The 21,617-nt window shown below is 43.4% G+C and overlaps 1 protein-coding gene across 26 annotated transcripts in view; it reads left to right on the top strand.

The window, feature by feature from the left end:
• Positions 1 to 21,617, top strand: part of PARD3 (par-3 family cell polarity regulator) — a 708,800-nt gene that overhangs the window by 108,072 nt on the left and 579,111 nt on the right. For 25 of the 26 annotated variants that reach the window (XM_001145290.7, XM_001144818.7, XM_001144902.7 and 22 more), the window contains exon 2: positions 10,819 to 10,920. The exons of the other annotated variant lie outside the window; for it this stretch is intronic. In XM_001145290.7, coding sequence (XP_001145290.6) covers positions 10,819 to 10,920 — 102 coding nt within the window. The remainder of the gene's footprint in view (positions 1 to 10,818; positions 10,921 to 21,617) is intronic. 26 annotated transcript variants of the gene reach the window in all.

The raw sequence follows: 21,617 nt of genomic DNA, 5'->3' as shown, positions 1-21,617 counted from the left end.
CCCACCTCAGCCTCCCAAGTGGCTCGGACCACAGGTGCGCACTACCACACCTGGCTAATTGTTGTATTTTTAGTATAGATGGGGTTTCACCATGTTGGCCAGGCTGGTCTCAAACTCCTGACCTCAAGTGATCTGCCCACCTCAGCCTCCCAAAATGCTAGGATTACAGGTGTGAGCTACCGAACCCAGCCCTAATTTTTAAAATTTTTTGTGGAGACAGGATCTCACTGTGTTGTCCAGGCTGGTCTCTAACTCCTGGGCTCAAATGATCCTCCTGCCCCGTCCTCCCAAAGTGCTGGGATTAGAGGCGTGAGCCACAACACCTGGCCCTTTTTATTAAAATACTTTATGGATCTCGTCTTTTTATTTTAATTAATTAATTTAATTGATTTTTGGGACAAGGTTTCGCTTTGTTACCCCAGCTGGAGTGCAGTGGTACAATCATGGCTCACAGCAGCCTCAACCTCCCAGGCTCAAGTGATCCTCATGCCTCAGCCTCCTGAGTAGCTGGGACTACTGGTACCTGCCACCACGTCCAGCTAAGTTTTTTTGTTTTGTTTGTTTTCTGTATTTTATAGAGACAGGGTCTTGCCATATTGCCCAGGCTGGTCTAGGCCTCCTGAACTCAAGCAATCTGCCATGGCCTCCCAGAGTGCTGGGATTACAGGTATGGGCCACCACGCCTGGCCTGGATCTTCTCTTTATGTACTGTATTAACAAATGAAGTTGTTGAGAAGAGGCCGGGAGGAGGGGCTGTGGAAAGAAGACAAGCAACCCTGATGCTTCAGATTGGAAACTGCCAGTGTTAGTCTGAGAAAGGACTTGGGAATAAATCAGCAGACCTGGGCTGGAGTCCTGGCTGCCAGCATTTATGAATTGTGACCTCTTGTCGGCTCTTTATGCTCTCTGAGTCTCAGTTCTCTTCTCTGAAAATAGGAATTATAAGCCCTCTTTCCACATGAGATAATGCACATGAATGCATTTTTTAAAATTGTAAAATGCAGTGCAGATCTAACTGGTGGTTACTGCTGTCTCATTCTTGCCTTGGCTGTGTCCTGTGCCAGCGCTGTAGTCTGAGGCCATTCCCTTCATTTCTGTAGAATGGCGGAGGAGTTGAAGGACTTCCATGACTTTGTGTTGGCATGAAAGTCATGTCAGAGCTTGGAGGTCATCGATGGGCTGATTTCTCATATTATTGAATAATGTGTGACCCTGTGAGAGATTATGTGCTAGTTCTAATAAGACTAAATGCCAGAAACTTATTTCCTTGAGGTTGGACTTCACCTGGTTTCATGCCTCCATTTGCACTTTTGATTGATGAGATAAATGAAGCTATCCACCTGTCAAGGGAGGCAGCAGGTTTGTGGTTTGCTCTGTCTTGTGTTGTGGTGCTGAGGTTTTGGCATTGGTATTGGGTGTGGTTTGGAGTGGAGAATGGGGGCCGAGCAGTGTACTTAGCATGAGATATTAGTCCCTCCCTTGTGGTGATACAGGTCATTATTTTGTTGTTGAACATCAGCTATGACATCTGACTGTCTGTCTTCTCCCTGTATTGAGAAGGCAACACAAACATTTGTATAATGTTTAGCAGTGTTCCTGTAACAAGATTGAAGATGGGTCCTATGTTTCAGTTTGTTGGAAAAGATTGGCTTTTTTTTTTTTTTTTTTTCCCTGAGACAGGGTCTCAACCTGTTGCCCAGGCTGGAGTGCAGTGGTGTGATCATACCTCACTGTATCGTCCACCTCCCGGGCTCAAGTGATCCTCCTGCTTTAGCCTCCCCAGTAGCTGGGACTGTAGGCACACACCACCATGCCCAGCTAATTAAAAAACCAAAAATAACAACAAGAAAAAACTTATTTGTGAGATGGGGTCCCCCTACATTGGCCAGGCTGGTCTCGAACTCCTGGGCTCAAGCAATCCTCCTGTCTCCACCTCTCAAAAGTGCTGGGATTACAGGCGTGAGCTACTGCACCTGGCCAATCAGCATTTTTAAAAATGAAGCTGATTAAATCAGGAAAAGTCAGAATTGCATGTGTGATATCTGTCTTGAAGTGCTAATGATTCATTTTTTTTTAAGAACAGAACTTCAGAATATATTCTTAAAATGTTTGTTTTTGGCTTAAATAAATTGGAGAGTTACCCAGAGAATCTAGAGAGAAGCATAGTTCCTGCTGATCGTGCTCTTTTGTTGACTTTTTAAAATGAAGTGTTTTAGAAGTCTGAGGGGGCATTTTTAAAAACAAAACAAAAAAAATGAAATGTTTTCTATTTGTTATATCACTAACTAGGACTTTATTTGTCTTGTTAACTTAACTATCATGTGGCTAATCTGGTTGGTGGATGCTAAACTGTAGACTGTGTGCCATGGTTATTATTTAAAGGACTTTTCAAACTTGTTTCTCTTTAGTCTTTGTGTTTCTCAACGTGACATGTGCACATGATCAGATAGCACTACTAGGATTGTTATGAAAAAGAGCAGAGCCTTCTTTGGGAGAGGTTGCCTTTTCCAACTCTTGCTCCTCGTTCTTTTGATATTTACTTTAATATTTTTATGTAAATTGCTTATCTCGTTTGTTTTTTCTTGTTGTTTGTCATCTATTGAGTTAACATGGAAGGTTTAACCCTATTTCACTACCCTATGTGTGCTACGCCCCCACTCACAGGTAGCCATTTCTAGGATCTCTGTCTTTTTGTGTGTGTTTGTGTCTGCCTTTCTCCTCGCTCTCTCACACTTACTTTTTAGACCACTTTGTTACAAAATATGGTTACAAATTTGATTAAATATTCTAGGTTCACATTATTTTTATTATTAAAGCTACTTATAGCTGAACCATGTATGATACCTTGATCACCTTTTCTTTCCTTCACAACTTTTGTGTTTTTCCTGAAATGAGGAATGTTTTTTCCTTTGGTTGATCGATCTTCTGTACATTTATCACTAATTAGCCTCAGCTTTAGTCAGTTGTTAAAATTGTGTCTTGCTGTGTTTAGTTGCACTGGGTACTCTTTCAGTGCCATTTTGAAGAGGTCACATTTGGGGTGTCTGGACTGGTCACTCTGCTCCAGGTTTGCAGCTGACGTCCTGGAATCTGGGATCCACCTTCACCATCGTCCCGGGAGCTGTCTTCTGTGTTATGTCTCCCATTTTCATATGCTGTGTCATTCTCATGCATGGTCTATTGCCTTATTTTGTTGGAACACATCTTCCACTTACAAAGGGGTAATGTTTTTGGAAACGTTGCATTTCTAAAAAAGGTCTTTTTTCTACCTTCATACTTTACTGGTATTTGGGCAAGAAATGGAATTCTAGGATGGGGGACTATTTCTTGTAGGAGTTTTGAAGTCACTGGTAGATGATTGTCTAGATTCCAGCATTGCTGTGACTCCTTTTCCCTCACTGTGGCCTGTGCTTTATTTTCTGGACGTTCTCCTTCCCTTCCCCCCACCAATCTTCTGTTTTTCTTCTGTGTTCTGATGTGCCTTGGTGTATGTCTGCTTTTATACATTGTGTTGGGGTCTCTATGGAACTTTTTAATGTGGAAACATATGTCATTTTGGGGAATTAACCTGAAATTGTTTTTGATTATTTCTCTGTTTTCCCAATTCTCTTTTTCTAGAACTCCTGTTATTCAAGTTGCTTGACTTATTTGACTGGTCTAATTTTATTATTAGCCTTTTTTATCTTCTTTGTCTTTTTTTTTTTTTTTCTAACTTCCTAGGGGAGATATTTTCAACTTCTCTTAATTTTCCTATTGAGCTCTTAGTATTTTATTTGTTTAGTTTTTTTAGACAGAGTGTCTGTCACATAGGCTAGAGTGCAGTGGCCCAGTCATAACTCACCATAGCCTTGAACTCCTGGGCTCAAGCAATCTTTCTGCCTCAGCCTCCTGAGTAGCTGGGACTGTGGGTGCATGCCACCACACCTGACTTATTTTTATGGTTTTTTTTTTGTACAGATGGGATCTTGCTGTGTTGCCCAGGCTGGCCTTGAACTCCTGGCCTCAAGCAGTTCACCTGCCTTGGCCTCCAAAGTGCTGGGATTACAGGAATGAACCACTGTGCCTGGCCTGTTTTTCGTATTTTAATTCCAAAATACTTTTTTTAAAAAAATTCTCCCTCACCACATTTCTTTCTTTCTTGCTTTCCTCCCTTCTCATATTCCTCTGCAACCTGAATGTACCACCATCTGACCTCTCTTAGGATACCAGTGATGGATTTTTAGTAGCATCTTTTTATACAGTCTCTGGTTCTTTCAAGTTGTGTTTACTATTTGTTTTGTTCTCTCTTCCATCCTTGGGGTGTTCTTAAAAGTCTGTCTCTCCATGGTTGGCTCTGACCTAAGGCACTAATGGTAACTTGAGAGCACTGAGTTCAGGCACGGGCGTACACTGTGAGCTTCACTGGGTAGTCCCTGGACTGGGCCAGATTCCCCCCTGCCTTTTCTCTTTAGATGGATAGAGGCCCAGGGAAAGATCTTCCCACCTCTAGCCTGGGGGTGATAAGCCCTGGCTGGCATTCTGAGAGCAAGTGGAAGCAGAGGGCTGGATTTTTCTGTAATCAGTACATAAATATTCACTTGGCTCCTCTCATTTTCAACAAGGCACCTCTACAATTGTTCCTCCTCTAGTTTCTCAGTCCAGACCTGCTGTCTGAGCCTGCAGTGAGTCTCCAGGGGCTGGGAGGGGCAGTCACTGTGCTCTCTGGAAGCATTGGGAAGCTGGGGCTTTAATTACTACAGACTTTCAGACAGTATTGTTATTTTTCCTCCCATCTTTTACATTTATTATTATTTTAATTTATTATTATTATTTTTTCTGAGACACGGTCTTACTGTGCCCAGGCTGGAATGCAGTGATGCAATCATGGCTCACTGCAGCCTGAAATTCCCCAGGGTCAGGTGATCCTCCCACCTCAGACTCCTAGGTGGCTGGGACTACAGGTATGCACTATCATGCCTGCCTTTTTTTTTTTAATATTAAAATTGTTTTATTATTATTATTATTTTGAGACGGAGTGTTGCTGTTGCCCAGGCTGGAGTGCAGTGGCGCAATCTCAGCTCACTGCAACCTCTGCCTCCCGGGTTCAAGCAATTCTCCTGCCTCAGCCTCCTGAGTAGGTGGGATTACAGGCGCCCGCCACTGTGCCCGGCTAACTTTTTTGTATTTTTAGTAGAGACTTGCTTTCACCATGTTGGCCAGGCTGGTTTCAAACTCTTGACCTCAAGTGATCCACCCACCTTGGCCTCCCAAAGTGCTAGGATTACAGGCGTGAGCCACCACACCCAGCCAAAATTGTTTTATTATTATATTTTAGAGACAAGCTCACTGCAGCCTCGAACCCCTGGGCTCAAGAGATCCTCCACCTTAGCCTCCCAAGTAGCTGGACTATAGGCACAGGCGCACACCACCACACCTTGGTGATTTTTCCAGTTTTTTTGTAAAGATGGGGCCTCACTATGTTCCCCAGACTGGTCTGGAACTCCTGGGCTTGAGTGATCCTCCTGCCCCTGCCTCCCAAAGCACTGGGAGTATAGGCATAAACTACCATGCCTGGCCCCTTCCCATCCTTGTTCCGGTGTTCTGACATTCTTGGTTCTCCCCATTCCAGAGCCTCTTACCGGCTCTGTTGGGGAAGTCTTGCTGCTTCCTGGCTTTCCCCACAGTTACCTTGGGGTTCCCTTTCTTGGTTCTGCAAAATGTGTCGCCTCTGGGCCATCTGCTTCTCAGCTTCCAAAAACTGTGTTTCCCTCATTTCCCTCTGTTCTCTTTGTCTTTGTGCGATTATGCTTGGAAACAACAACAACAACAACAACAACAACAACAACAACAACAACAACAAAATCCCCACGTGTATTGTGGTTTCAGTGGGCTTTCAGTAGGAAATAAAAATAAGTGTGTCTTTTTGATATGAAGTTTTTACCCTTTCATTTTTATCTTTGTGTTCACAGCGTTCTGAATCACCTCTGCCATTCTTCCCTGCTGCTCACACCCTTCCCCCTGCTCAGGGTCCTCCTCTTGTGCCCTGTCCCTCTGGTCTGCTCATTCTGCTGAAACCTCTCCATGAAGACCTTTCCAAGTGAGAGTGATCTTTCCTTCCTGAATTCACAAAACATTTTTTTTTTTTGGTGTAGTTTTCTTTGAACACATGGTCTACCTCTTTTTTATGACTTATATTTTGTCAGATAAATTTTATTTTATTTTTGAGATGGAGTCTCACTCTGTTGCTCAGGCTGGAGTGCAGTGGTATGATCTCAGCTCACTGCAACCTCCGCCTCCCATGTTCAAGTGATTCTCCTGGGACTACAGGAGAAAGAGGAGCTGGGACTACAGGTGCACGCCACCATGCCTGGCTAATTTTTATGCTTTTTGTAGAGACAGGGTTTCATCATGTCGGCCAGGCTGGTCTCTAACTCCTGACCTCAGGTGACCCACCTGCCTCAGCCTCCCAAAGTGCTGGGATTATAGGTGTGAGCCACTGCGCCTGGCCTGTCAGATAAATTTTAATTTCTGATGTTGGGTGATGATTGTTTCTTTGCCTTCATGCAATGCTTTGCATGTAGTAAATACTCAAATTTTTTTTTTATCAACATAGATTTTTTTCAGTGATCTTTTTCTGGTCTTAAGTTAGACAGGACATTGACCATTGCTGTATGCCATGGTTAATGAAAAAGTAGGGTGCTATTTCTAGTTGTAGATACTTTTCTTGAAATTTGCACATGTGGGTAATATGCGGAGCCTATGCATTATACATGTCATAACTCACAAAAGCTCATTAACTTGTTGCATAGTCTAAAGATGCTGTTTATAGAATCTGAGAGATTTCCTGAAGGTAGGCTAGGAGGTAGTCTCGCCTTAGGACTTTGCACTGTTTTCTCTTACCACATCCTGGAGTAGAGTGGGCCTCAGCATTCCTTGCAACTTGCATCTTGTAGAGTTACCTCTGCTTCCATTCTTAGTCTTAGGAAATGTTTTGTCTAGCACTAGGCAAGGTGAAGTTGATGTTCTTTATCTGAATAAGAGCAGTGATTCTTCAAGTGGTTCTCCAGGTTTCTTCGGTGGGTTTGGACCTATCCTTGGGAGCCTTGCCCCATGAGGACATTCACTGCTTGATCATCTATTTGATGGATGAACTCTGCCCCTCGTTTATTGCTGTGTGTGATGGACTTTTGGTTGTCATAATACACAATTATTGTTAGTGTTTAACTCTTTTGTTATTTTAAATGGACATATCCTGAATGAGAAACATTCCTCTTCTTCTTTTTTAGTTGAATGTTCTGTCATGTTTGTTTATTCGCCCAATGACTGATACAATTATTGTAGAATTAGAATTTATTGGTAGTATAAAAAGTGGCTTATCGTAACTTTTATCTTCCCCCTAAGAGACGGGGCCTCACTCTGTTGCCCAGGCTGGAGTGCAGTGATACAATCACAGCTCACTGCAGCCTTGAATTCTTGTGCTCAAGGGATCCCCCTGCCTTAGTCTCCCAATTAGCTGGGACTGCAGGTGTGGGTCGCTATGCCTTGGCCTTCTAAAGTTCTGGGATTACAGGGATGAGCCATCATGCCAGACCTTATCACAATTTTTTGCTCAGCTACATTTCTGAGTGTCTATGGACTGGACAGCAGAGATTCCTACCGTTATTATTTTAAACTTTTTAATGCAAACTACTACAAAGTGGAATCAATAAGTATGCGCTAACTTTTTCTCTACTGGATACTGGACTCTTCCCTTGAAAATAAAGCAAGTCCTGTGTTCATTGAAAGAGAATTATGGTATGAAAGCTGCCAGTTAAAATTTCCCAAGAGACCACTGTTCTACTGAGTTGTATTTTTCAGTGGCAAAAATATCCTTCCTGGTTTTTAAACTCTTGTGGGAGGAAGTCATTTTTATGTGTTTATTTTTTACGTTTTATTTTTTATTTTTTTTATTTTTAATGCAGCATGCTCTGTTGGGGTTACTGTTGATCTCCTGCTCAGTTCTTTTCAAAACGTCATATCCATTCAGCACATTTTTGTGGAGTGGCATTTAATAAGTGGCAGCCTGATATTTGCCTTGGCATGATGTTATCATGATTGCTTGGCATAGCTGACTGTTGAGTCAGGACCCCTCTGGAGGCAGGAGTCAACCATTGACTCTCAAAATTAGAAAAGCCTTGATCAGTTAGTTAGAGGATTACAAGCCAAGTTTATAGAGTATTTCAAAGAGAGGGTAACATATTCTGCTGATGGACCAAATAAGATGAGGACAGACAACAGACTTTTTTGTTAAGCATCGTGGAGGCTGCTATGGATATGATGGAAGAGGAAGCCTGATTGGAATGGGGTTATGGGAGGAAGACACACTTGAAGCAAGTATAGACAATTAAAAAAAAAAAATTGCTGTGAAGATCATCAAAGAATTGGTATAATAACCGGAAGGTAAAGTAGTGTCAACGAAAGGTTTTGTGCTGCATGTGTAAAAATAATTCACAGCCTTTAAAGGCTCACGCTTGACACCTGACTCTATCTTCCATACGATTGTGGTTTTTAGGAACATTAACAGTGGGACAGGCTGGGCTCAGTGGCTCATGCCTATCATCCCAGCACTTTGGGAGGCTGAGGTGGGAGGATTGCTTGAGCCCAGGAGTTGGAGGCTGCATTGAGCTATGATTGCACCATTGTACTTCAGCTTGGATGACAGAGCGAGACTGTCTCTAAACAAAAGAAAACAGTGGGCTAGAGTTAGACTGCTGATCTGCTTTGGGGGTGTGATGGTCAGGAAAAGCTCTTGGAGAAGAGGATGCCTGAGAAGTCCTGATGGACGGACAGGGCTGGCCTGGAGGGTAAGGTGTGGTCCAGGCATTGGAGGCCTTGGGCATAGAGTCGGGGGAAAATGGTGCAGGGCCTAACAGGCTGTGAAAGGGAAAGTGCTGGGGAAAAGGTGGAAATGTAGCAAGTTCTGAAGGATGAAGTTATGAGGTTGAGAAAGTCCATAGGTGCGGATTTATTTCCAAGGGGTGGCTACAAATATTATATAAAGGCTGCAGATAATGATCTCATCTGGAGGGAGTGAACAGGATTAGGAGGCTTAAAGAATGGTTTCATAAGCCACATTTTGGAGGTCGGTGTGCTTGTGTGTGTGGAAGTATTTTAGAAATGAAAGTTGATATTTAAGTTGATTGGGTCACCCTTGAGCTTGCTTGGTGGGAAGAGGTGGGCAGGATGTGGCTATTCTAAGTGGCCAGGGGACACCTCTTTCTTATTCACCCCCAGGACATTATTTCCAATTTTCTTTGAAGAGGAAATACCATTTGCCATCAGCAAATGGTTTTGGGACTTCATTCTTTGGGGACTCAACACATCTGGAGATGCCAAATTCTGGAGCTGTCTCAGTGGCAGGTGTCCTAGGGACTCCTGGATGATAATGTAATTGGGATTCATGTGCAGTCAGAATAGGCCCCACAAATGAAGAGGATGCCAACGTGTGTGTGTGTGTGTGTGTGTGTGTGTGTGAGTGTTTGTTTTACAAACTTACTCTCTGTGTTCTAGATAAATGATTCCTTTCATAGAGGTCCAGATAGATGAGGGTGCAGAGGAACTCTGTTACTTGCAAAATGGTTTTAACGGTAATGTTTAATAACTTTGAGGATTAGGGTCTGAGTTACTTGCTGTGCTGGTTAAAAAGTGACAAGGATTGGTCATTCTGCATTTTTAAAATAAGTGTTCCATTTCAGTGATTCTTAGGCATGCTTTGTTAGAGATGGACTTGGAGAGCTTCTTAATAATATGGATTCTCCCCACACCCCTGCTCCAGGGTCTTAGTCAGTAGATCTGGAGCAGGGTCCAGGAATCTGTATTTTAACTCTTCATTAATCATTAGCCTCCTTCTTCCAGTCTTTGCTTCAGGAAAGAACTGTATCAAACATCATCTTTAGGTATGAAGAATGGAGGATTGAACTTCTGGATAGCAATTGTGTTGCAGAATGAAAGCAGTAGGGAATGGTGAAACATGCAATTTAGTATATTTTCATCTGAATATGTACGTGAGAGTGATGTAGAAGTTCAGAAACACACAACTATGTTTCTTCTTCAGATCATATGAAAGCAGAGTTTTAAGGATTTTAAAATATACGTACACCATATAGAAGTGTATAAAATTTAAAATGATGTCCTTTTTTTTCCTTCTCCTCAATCCCACTGCAGGATAACCACTGCAAATTTTGAGGAGTGTGTGTGTGTGTGTGTGTGTGTGTGTGTGTGTGATTTTGTCTCTGTAAAAAGAGGCTCAAACCACACAGGATGTGCTTTGTTCACTACGGTCTTGTCAGCATCCTTCTGTGTCCCTATCTTTAGACCTATTTGTAAGAAACACTTTGAGCCACCAGGGTGTGCAAACTACTTTTTGCAGATAAGCAAAAATACAAATTCTTCAGACACATAATATATGCTGTTTGCTTATTAGAATATTTCTGTAGATTGCATTGGGGGGTTAATAAGTATAATAAGTATTTCATATATTGGGCAATAGGAAATCTAGTATGCTTTAGAGAAATCAGTATTACTTATGCAGTACATATTGGCAGGTTTGTGCAGTTCCTATCTTAATAGAGTATCAGCATCAGAGCCAAAGGGAAGAGTGTGTATGAGTCACTCCATCATAAAAGGAGCAGTGACTCAATACCAAACTTAGGATGCTGCCTGAATTTTTAATCAATTGCAGTATTGTTGATATGAGGATGATTCCTTTTTATGGGGAGGAAGTTATCACGGTTTAAAATGTCTAATTCCCTTTTGGTGATGCTAACTTGCTATATTCAGTGTTTCTGTTCTTTCGTATAGGATCCAAACTACTGGATACAGGTGCATCGCTTGGAACATGGAGATGGAGGAATACTAGACCTTGATGACATTCTTTGTGATGTAGCAGACGATAAAGACAGAGTGAGTTCAGGTCCTGGGGAACCTGTTCTGAATGCATTTTTTTTTTTTTTTTGAGGACTAGGGAGCGGGTGCGATTCTTTTCCTTTCTGTTTTAGACACATACTTTAAATTATGTGTGGGCCACCCACTCTAGTATATTTTCTTTTATAATAAGTATCATGAATCTTCACCATCCTGAATACCAAGGTATAATGATTTTCTTGATACCTGGGACTTAACACTAGGTTTTGGGTTTTTAAAACTACACTTTTACAATGGAAATATCACAAAAAGATTTCTATGCCATATTCTGCCTTAATTTAACCAAACATAACATCTTTCTTCACAACTCGGGCCTGTCCTTATCATCTCCGTATATACAACATACAGCCGTTCTGCATTCTGGTCCCAGCGTTGGCCCAGAGAAGATCCATCCCAGCTGTGGCCTTGGCGGTGCACCGTGCTCCTGTGCAGTGGGCGAGTGTGTCCCAGGCAGCCTACCCTGTGCAGGGCCTGGCCCTCAGGAAGCTCAGCCTTGCTGTGCGATGGGCCATTTGTGTGCCGGGCAGCCTCTCCTGTGCAGGGCCTGGATCTCAGGAAGCTCGGCCTTTTCTCCGTCAGTGCTCTGATGCTCTGTGTGTGCTTCCCCAGTCTTTACTGTGGTCTGTGAGTTTGGCTCCTGGACCTATCCACCTACTGCTCTTCAGTGTTCCCTCCCACTACCCCACTTTTTTTCTGTACTCTTGAGAGGAATGAGGAAGAGGAAGAGGAGGGGGAGGAGGAACGTTCAGTGTTTTGAGAATGCGTGACAGGATGTTCGGCTCTGGATGTAGAAGTCAGCAAATTCTTTTTTTTTTTTTTTTTTTTTTTGAGATGGAGTCTTGCTCTGTTGCCCAGACTGGAATGCAGTGGCGTGATCTCGGCTCACTGCAACCTCCGCCTCCTGGGTTCAGGCGATTCTTCTGCCTCAGCCTTTTGACTAGCTGGGATTATAGGCATGCACCACCACGCCTGGCTAATTTTTGTATTTTTAGTAGAGACATGGTTTTACCATGTTGGTCAGGCTGGTCTCGAACTCCTGACTTCATGATCCGCCTGCTTTGGCCTCCCAAAGTGTTGGCATTACAGATGTGAGCCCCCACACCCGGCCCTGGCCACTCCTTTTGTATTTGGCTTATAAGGAATTACAGAAGGGCTCATAACCACATACATAGTTACATCAGCATGGTTGTATGGAGGCAGCGGCCTGGTTGACCGTCTCCTAAAACCTCCCTGCAGTAGCACAGGGTATTTAACCAGCTAGGTTACATCGTGAGGTCAGAAGATGGTAAGATCACCCAGATATTCACTCTGCTTCCTACTGGGGCTCCCTCTCGTTCCTGGCCCTCTCCCTGCCGGCCTGCTCTTCTTTCCCTCAGCTGTGAGCTGGGTGCACACAGCTGTTGTGTCTTGTTCACACCTATATTCCTGACAGTTAGCATCATGCCTGGCTGAGAGTTGGTGCATATCTTAAATGTTTTCTTGAAATTTCAAGTAAGACAAAAAATATCAAATACCAAATATTGTATAAATTTGGAAGATTAGATTCACTGTTGCACCTGTCATGGTGGAATTTGTCCCATGTGGCTCCTGTGGGCCAGGAATACATTGTATCAAAAAATGCAGATCCTGGCTAACAAGGTGAAACCCCGTCTCTATTAAAAATACAAAAAATTAGCCGGCTGTGGTTGCGGGCGCCTGTAGTCCCAGATATTCAGGAGGCTGAGGCAGGAGAATGGCATGAACCTGGGAGGTGGAGCTTGCAGTGAGCTGAGATCACGCCACTGCACTCCAACCTGGGCGACAGAGCTAGTCTGAAAAAAAAAGCAGAAGTTTTCTGCTGACTTATGTTCTGATGCTATTTTTCTTGGTGCCGTTTCTCCTTCTTGGGATTTTGAGTGAGCCAGGCTTAGGGTAACTCTGAAATCCTTTTCTGCAGTCCACATGAAGAGTACCATCTTTCATTTATTGTGTGGCTCAATTCCAACACTCAAGGCAACTACAGAGATTTATGAAGAATTTAAACAGGTGCTCTTTTTCCACCAGAGTATTAGAAAGGGATGAATTAACGTATCAATCTTTCAATGTCTTCCTCTTCTCCCTTCTTCTTTGTCCTTCTTTTTTTTGTTTCTTTTTTTTTTTCTTCTCTTCTCCCTCTCATTCTCGGTCCCTCTCTCTTGCTGTTACTTCCTATGTAAAAATAGCACAACTCCTTGTGAGGAAAAATTGGAAAATGCAGAAACATACAAAGGAATTAATCACCTGCCATCCTGCTGTTGCTGAGAGCTTATCACTGTTGTTTGAGATTTTCATCCTGACTCTTCCCTTTCTTCCGATAGATAGAAACACAGTCTTTTTCTTTTAAATAAAAAGACTTGAATAGTAGTTTTTTGTTTTGAGGTTAGCATATATATATTTCTGTGTCCATGAACCATAGCTATGCCAACATGGCTGTGTAGTCTTTTGTTTTAATTTAATTTATTTATTTAGAGACCCAGGCTGGAGTGCAGTGGCGTAATTATAGCTCACTGCAGCCTCAACCTCCCAGGTTCAAGTGATCCTCCTGCCTCAGCCTCTTATTTTTAAAAAAGTTTTATTCTAGATTCAGGGGTACATGTGCAGGTTTGTTATATAGGTAAATTGAGTGTCATGGGGTTTGGCATACAGATTATTTTGTCACCCCAGGTGATAAACATAGTACCCAATAGGCTAATTTTTTGATCCTCTCCCTCTTCAAGTAGGCCCTGCTGTCTGTTGTTTTCCTCTTTATGTCCACGTGAGATCATGCATTATTTGGTTTTCTCTTCCCATGTTAGTTCACTTAGCAATAATAGCCTCTAGCTCCATTCATGTTGTTGCAAAAAACGTGACCTTGTTCTTTTTTATGGCTGCCTAGTGTTCCATGGTATGTTTGTACCACATTTTCTTTATCCCCTCTACCACTGAAAGATATTTAGGTTGATTCCATGTCTTTGCTATTGTGATTAGTGTTGTGATGAACATATGTGTGCATGTGTCTTTATGGCAGAACAGTTTATATTTCTTTGGATATATACACAGTAATGGGATTGCTGGGTTGAATGATAACCCTGTTTTAAATTCATCGGGAAATTGCCACACTGCTTTTCACAATGGCCAAACTAATTTACATTCCCACCAGCAGTGTATAAACATTCCCTTTTCTCCGCACCCTTGCCAGCATCTGTTATTTTTTGACTTTTAATTTTTTTCTTCAAATTTCTCACACCACACGGATGTATTGTTTTACTTAATAATAGCCACTCTGACTGGTGTGAGGTGGTGTCTCATTGTGGTTTTGATTTGCATTTCTCTAATGATAGTAATGTTGAACATTTTTTCATAAGCTTATTGGCCATGTGTTTGTATTCTTTTGAAAAGCGTCTGTTCTTGTTCTTTGTCCACTTTTTTTTGAGATGGAGTCTCGCTCTTTTGTCCAAGCTGGAGTGAAGTGGCACAATCTCAGCTCACTGCAACCTCCATCCCCTGGGTTTAAGCGATTCTCTGGCCTCAGCCTCCCGAGTAGCTGGGATTACAGGTGCCCGCCACCATGCCCGGCTGATTTTTGTATTTTTAGTAGATATGGGGTTTTGTCACGTTGGCCAGGCTGGTCTCAAACTCCTGACCTCAGGTGATCCACCCGCCTTGGCCTCCCAAAGTGCTAGCATTACAGGCGTAAGCCACCACGCCTGGCCTCTTTGCCCACTTTTTAATGGGGTTGTTTTATGCTTGTTAGTTTGCTTAAGTTCTTTATAGATGCTGGATATTCAACCTTTGTTGGATGCATAATTTGCAAATATTTTCTCCCATTCTGTAGGTTGTCTGTTTACTCTGTTGATAGTTTCTTTTGCTGTGCAGAAGGTTTTTAGTTTAATTAGGTCCCATTTGTCAATTTTTGTTTTTGTTGCAATTGTTTTTGCTGTCTTCATCATGAAGTCTCGTCCAGGACCTATGGTCAGAATGGTATTTCCTAGGTTATCTTCCAGGGTTTTTATAGTTTTAGATTTTATATTTAATTCTTTAATCCATCTTGAATTGATTTTTTTTTTTTTTTGAAATGAAGTCTCGCTCTTATCACCCAGGCTGGAGTCCAATGGCGCGATCTCAGCTCACTGCAACCTCTGCCTCCCAGGTTCAAGTGATTTTCCTGCCTCAGCCTCCCGAGTAGCTGGGATTACAGGTGCGCATCACCATGCCTGGCTAATTTTTGTATTTTTTAGTAGAGATGGGATTTCACCATGTTGGCCATGCTGGTCTCGAACTCCTGACCTCAGGCAGTCCACCCACCTCGGCCTCCAAAGTACTGGGATTACAGGCGTGAGCCACCATGCCCAGCCCTTTGAATTGATTTTTATGTGTGGTGTAAGGAAGGGGTCCAGTGTCAATATTCAGCATATGGCTAGCCTGTTATCCCAGCACCATTTATTGAATGGGGTGTTCTTTCCCCGTTGCTTGTTTTTGTCAGCTTTGTCAAAGATCAGATGGTTGTAGGTGTGTGGCATTATTTCTGGGCTCTCTCTTCTGTTCCATGGGTCTCTGTGTCTGTTTTTGTACCAGTACCATGCTGTTTTGGTTACTGTAGCCTTGTACTGTAGTTTATAGTTGGGTAATGTGATGCCTCCAGCTTTGTTCTTTTTGCTTAGGATTGCCTTGGCTATTCAGGCTCTTTTTCAGTTCCATGTGAATTATTCTTATTTTCCAATTCTGTGAAGAATGTCATTGGTAGTTTGATAGGGGTAGCATGGAATCTGTAAATTGTTTTGGACAGTGTGGCCATTTTAACAATATTTGTTGTTTCAATCCAAGAGCATGGAACATTTTTCCATTTGTTTATATCATATCTGGTTTCTTTGAGCAGTGTTTTAAAATTCTCATTGTAGAGATCTTTCATTTCTTTGGTTAGCTGTATTCCTAGGCATGTTATTCTTTTTGTGGCTATTGGGAATGGGATTGTGTTTCTGATTTGGCTCTTAGTTTGGATGTTGTTGGTGTGTAGGAATGCTACTGATTTTTATACATTGGTTTTGCATCCTGAAACTTTGCTGAAGTTGTTTATCAGATCAAGGAGCTTTTGGGCAGAGACTGTGGGGTTTTCTAGGTATAGAACCATATCATCTGCAAACAGGGAGAGTTTGACTTCCTCTCTTCCTATTTGGGTACCACCTCACCTCTTGAGTAGTTGGGACTATAGGCATACCGCACGATGCCTGGCTAATTTATGTAAACATTTTTGTAGAGACAGGGTCTCATTGTGTTGCCAAGGCTTGTCTCAAACTCGTGGGCTCAAGTGCTCCTCCTGCCTCCGCCTCCCAAAGTGCTGGGACTACAGGCATGAGCCACTGCGCTTGGCTGTGTTTTGATGTATGGATTCATGTACAGTCTGCTTGTACTTGCTATGGACACTTAGATGACTATGGAGACAGCTGCTGTGCTCACCTGTACACTTTTCCCTTTGGCACTCTCTGTACTTTGAGCAGCTGAGATGAACACGCCTGTTTCTCCACCACGTTTCCTTTTTACTTTTACAGATGCAAGTTTTCCCTCGGGGTGGTGCCATCCTTCTTTACACCTTGACTTTGTGCCTTTCCATAGAGCTAGCGAGGTGTGGCTTATAACATGTTTTCTGGGATATGCCTGGCCCTGGCGCATGGCTTGGAATAACCTGTTGTGGGAGTTTGGTTGTTGCACAAGTAGGATTTATGGGGCTGTACGATCTCAATGCTTCTGAGAATGCTGAACTCAATGGACTCATTTATGCTCAGCATAATGTAGTAAGGCCTGAAGGGTTATGCAGTACCAATTACTGTTTCCATTTGTCCCCCTGCACTCCAGCTGACATTAGATGCCCTCAGAGTTTATGTTTGGAGCCAGTAGAACATCATCATGTAGATGTTCAGCACAATGATTTTTGCAGTCTTTTGAAATGTATGGAGACATATTTTTTGGTCTAGCATATGGCCTTTTTGGTGGACATTTTATGGGTACTTGAAAATAATGTATTCTGCAGTCATTGGGCTGTTATAAAAATCAGTGAGGCCATCCGGGCATGGTGGCTCATACCTGTAATCTCAGCCCTTTGGGAGGCTGAGGCGGGCAGATCACTTGAGGTCAGGAAATCAGGATGAGCCTGGCCAGCATGGCGAAACCCCATCTCTACTAAAAATACAAAAATTAGCTGGGTGTGGTGGCATGTGCCTGTAATCCCAGCTACTTGGGAGGCTGAGGCAGGAGAATTGCTTGAACCCAGGGGACAGAGGTTGCAGTGAGCTGAGATCGCCCACTGTACTCCAGCCTGGGCGACATAGCAAGACTCTGTCTCATAAATAAATAAATAAATAAATAAATAAATAAATAAATAAATAAAATGTAAAAATCAGTGAGGTTAAGGTGGATGATGTTGTTTTGGATCTTTACTGAGTAATGTGTTATTCAGCAACTGAAAGTCATGCACTCTTGTTTTGACACAATTAACTGTTAGATTATACACAAAACCAAGCAAAAGGCTTGATCTTTTTAAATAGTGGCATATTAAAATTATACAATTCTTAGTAAATGACATTTTAGATTTTGTATCCTTCTGCGAATTTGATGATAAAAATATATTTTCTAGAATCTTTTATCATATTTCCTATACAAATTAAAATGTCCTTTAACCTGAGAAAAATATTTTAAACATTAATAGGTGAAATAACACTTTAGACAATTTTTTTTTCTAAATCATAAGTTGATTTTTATTTATTTATTTATTTATTTTTATTGATCATTCTTGGGTGTTTCTCACAGAGGGGGATTTGGCAGGGTCATAGGACAATAGTGGAGGGAAGGTCAGCAGATAAACAAGTGAACAAAGGTCTCTGGTTTTCCTAGGCAGAGGACCCTGCGGCCTTCCGCAGTGTTTGTGTCCCTGGGTACTTGAGATTAGGGAGTGGTGATGACTCTTAACGAGCATGCTGCCTTCAAGCATCTGTTTAACAAAGCACATCTTGCACCGCCCTTAATCCATTTAACCCTGAGTGGACACAGCACATATTTCAGAGAGCACAGGGTTGGGGATAAGGTCATAGATCAACAGCATCCCAAGGCAGAAGAATTTTTCTTAGTACAGAGCAAAATGAAGTCTCCCATGTCTACTTCCTTCTACAGAGACACAGCAACAATCTGATTTCTCTATCTTTTCCCCACCTTTCCCCCTTTTCTATTCCACAAAACCGCCATTGTCATCATGGCCCGTTCTCAGTGAGCTGTTGGGTACACCTCCCAGACGGGGTGGTGGCCGGGCAGAGGGGCTCCTCACTTCCCAGAAGGGGCGGCCGGGCAGAGGCGCCCCCCACCTCCCGGATGGGGCGGCGGCCGGGTGGAGGCTGACCCCCCCCCCACCTCCCTCCCGGACGGGGCGGCTGGCCGGGCGGGGGCTGACCCCCCACCTCCCTCCTGGATGGGGTGGCTGCTGGGCGGAGACGCTCCTCACTTCCCAGACGGGGTGGCTGCTGGGCGGAGGGGCTCCTCACTTCTCAGACAGGGCGGCGGGGCAGAGACGCTCCTCACCTCCCAGATGGGGTTGCGGCCGGGCAGAGGCGCTCCTCACATCCCAGACGGGGCGTTGGGGCAGAGGCGCTCCCCACATCTCAGACGATGGGCAGCCGGGCAGAGACGCTCCTCACTTCCTAGACAGGATGGCGGCCGGGAAGAGGCGCTCCTCACTTCCTAGACTGGGCAGCCAGGCAGAGGGGCTCCTCACATCCCAGACGATGGGTGGCCAGGCAGAGACTCTTCTCACTTCCCAGACGGGGTGGCGGCCGGGCAGAGGCTGTAATCTGGGCACTTTGGGAGGCCAAGGCAGGCGGCTGGGAGGTGGAGGTTGTAGCGAGCTGAGATCACGCCACTGCACTCCAGCCTGGGCAACATTGAGCACTGAGTGAACGAGACTCCGTCTGCAATCTCGGCACCTCGGGAGGCCGAGGCTGGCGGATCACTCGCTGTCAGGAGCTGGAGACCAGCCCGGCCAACACAGCGAAACCCCGTCTCCACCAAAAAAAATACGAAAACCAGTCAGGCTTGGCGGCGCGCGCCTGCAATCCCAGGGACTCGGCAGGCTGAGGCAGGAGAATCAGGCAGGGAGGTTGCAGTGAGCCGAGATGGCAGCAGTACAGTCCAGCTTCGGCTGGGCATCAGAGGGAGAGCGTGGAAAGAGAGGGAGAGGGAGACCGTGGGGTGGGGGGTGGGGAGAGCCACTTTAGACAATTTTATATCATGTTGATTGAAATCAGTTTCCAAATAGAAAAATGCTAGAGCACCTTATACCATAGACTGAACTAGCTTTTAAAGCCGTTTTTTATTTGTTCAGAAATACTTTAAAATATATGCATAATTGATTTAAATATTGTTGAGTGACATTCCTAGATTAAAATGCCCATTATAAGTTGAAACTGTAGGAAATATGATTAGTAGCTTAGACTCACAACACCTAGTTTTTCATAATTCACCCAGATTCACAGGCATGGCTGTACGCATTATTCAGACTGAGGGATTGTGTGATGCAGTCGGTCGCACGGCTCTTTTCCGTGGCTCTGACATTCGATCCTGATTTAATCATTCTGGAGTGTTTTCAACTATTTTTGGCAGCTGCTCCAAGTAAGGATTTTGACACTTGTTTTGCTTTTTGGTTTAAGGAAAAAAGAACAAGCATTATACCTCTCTTAAATAATAACATGTATCTAAAATAATGTCCTATTTTGTGAATATCCCCTGGATGCATGTTGAAAATGTAGATACCTGGCCTGGGAAGTAGGATCTCTGTGAAGGGTCCTGGGCATCTGCATTTTACAGTCCCCCTCCTGCTGCTATTTAGGCTCACTAAGTTACAAAACCACAGCTTTAATGGCTCTGCCTCTGTAGCAGGGAAGATGCTCTTGAAGATGCAAATTTTATACTTGGTCGTTGTGAATTTGTAACATTATTAAAAACTTATTTTTTATGGAGGGGAAGAGGCAGTATTTTAAATGATAGCAAAAGAAAATTAAAGTCAAGTACTTAATTACCCCTAATTTTCCTCATTATCCTTTAATTATTAGCGTTCAGGGCACAGCACTGAGGAAGTTTTCTGTTAGTGCCTATACAGTTCTCACTTCCAGGATTTACCCAAATTTGTTCAAATGGTACTATTATATTGCCCTGGCCCCTTGGAGTAGGTTTGATTTTCTAAGATATAGAATACTCTAGATCTCTTTGAGTGTAAAAAGGTACTTTGTTTTGTTTGTCCTTTCTCTGTGTTTCTGCTTTCCAGTAAGGGAACAGTGATGTCGTGTTTACTCTTAGCATCTCAGTCTCAGTTTTCTCAATTGACATTTTGCCAAATTAGGAAAAACTGAAACACTTTGATGTTATCTTCACCACCATTTAGAGCAGCTGTCATGCGTTTGTGTACGTGAGCTTTCCTGACGGACAAGCTGTATTTTGTGTGAATCTCTGTCTGGTTTGGTCTTTGTCATTTATTATTTCAGGACCTTCCCTTCGTTCTCAATAGTGGGTCTAGGCCACTCCTGTTTGTTCCCTGTGGGTAGTACAGCAAATTTAGAAATGTGGATAATTTTTCCAAATTTATCACAGAATAAAAATACTTGGGATTCAGTTCCTGCGCAGGCCAGTCACCTGAGACTGATTGTAAGGGGCATAAACAAAGATTTCAGAGCCAGGCGCCATGGCTCAGGCCTGTAATCCCAGCACTTTGGGAGGCCAAAGCAGATGGATCACTTGAGCCCAGAAGTTTGAGAGCAGCCTGGGCAACCTAACGAGACTGTTTCTACAAAAAATACTAAAATTAGCTGAGTGTGGTGGTGCGGGCCTGTAGTCTGAGCTACTCAAAGGCTGAGGTGGGAGGATTGCATTGAGCCTGTGAGGTTGAGGCTGCAATGAGCCATGATCACGCTGCTCTACTCAAGCCTGGGCAACAGAGTGAGACCCTGTCTCAAAAAAAAAAAAAAAAAAAAAAAAAGATTTCAGGTGTAACTGACCGGGCATGTGGAGTCAGTAGGTGGCGGGGAAGTACACTTTTGTGTGGGTGATCAACAGGGAGAAAGTCTTCCTCTTCCCCATGTTGCCATCTTTTACTCTCTTTGGTGCTGAAGGTGATTCAGAGATGTAATATCAAGCACTTCCTTTGTTGTTCTTGGATGTAATTTTGCTTTGAGCAGGAATGATGTCATGTATGTTCTGTTTTGGTGGTGACCCTGTGAGATGCCTTGCCCTATCTGTTTCTTGCCCTTTGTGGAGGAAGTCTTGGATGGAATGGCTGTGTAAACTCAGTTTGAAGAGTTTGCACGTTTATGCTGAAGCCAGGCATGGGGAAGGATTGTGGCGGAGATTGCTGGCTGCTAAGCCTGTTGATGTTTATCAGAGAATTTGGGATTTTCTAGGGGATGATTTGGCCAGTTCCTCTGTTAGAAAAATGTTGGGAAGAAAAAGAAACTTCAAAAAATGTATTGGGGATCACAGGCAGGCAACAACTCCATGTGCTGAGGAAAAGCTAGCAGAGGGGCACATTTCCATCCTTCCCCAGCCCCCTTGCCCTGGGTATAGTCTCTAACTTACATACTGATGTTGTTTTGGTGCCTCTTATGGTAATAAAATTACTGCCCCATTAGGCATTTTATATTGATATTTTT

Source organism: Pan troglodytes, chromosome 8 (genome assembly GCF_028858775.2).
Source record: "Pan troglodytes isolate AG18354 chromosome 8, NHGRI_mPanTro3-v2.0_pri, whole genome shotgun sequence".
In the NCBI taxonomy this organism is placed as follows: Eukaryota; Metazoa; Chordata; class Mammalia; order Primates; family Hominidae; genus Pan; species Pan troglodytes.
Note: the sequence above shows the minus strand (reverse complement) of the source record. Positions and strands in the feature narration are given on the sequence as shown.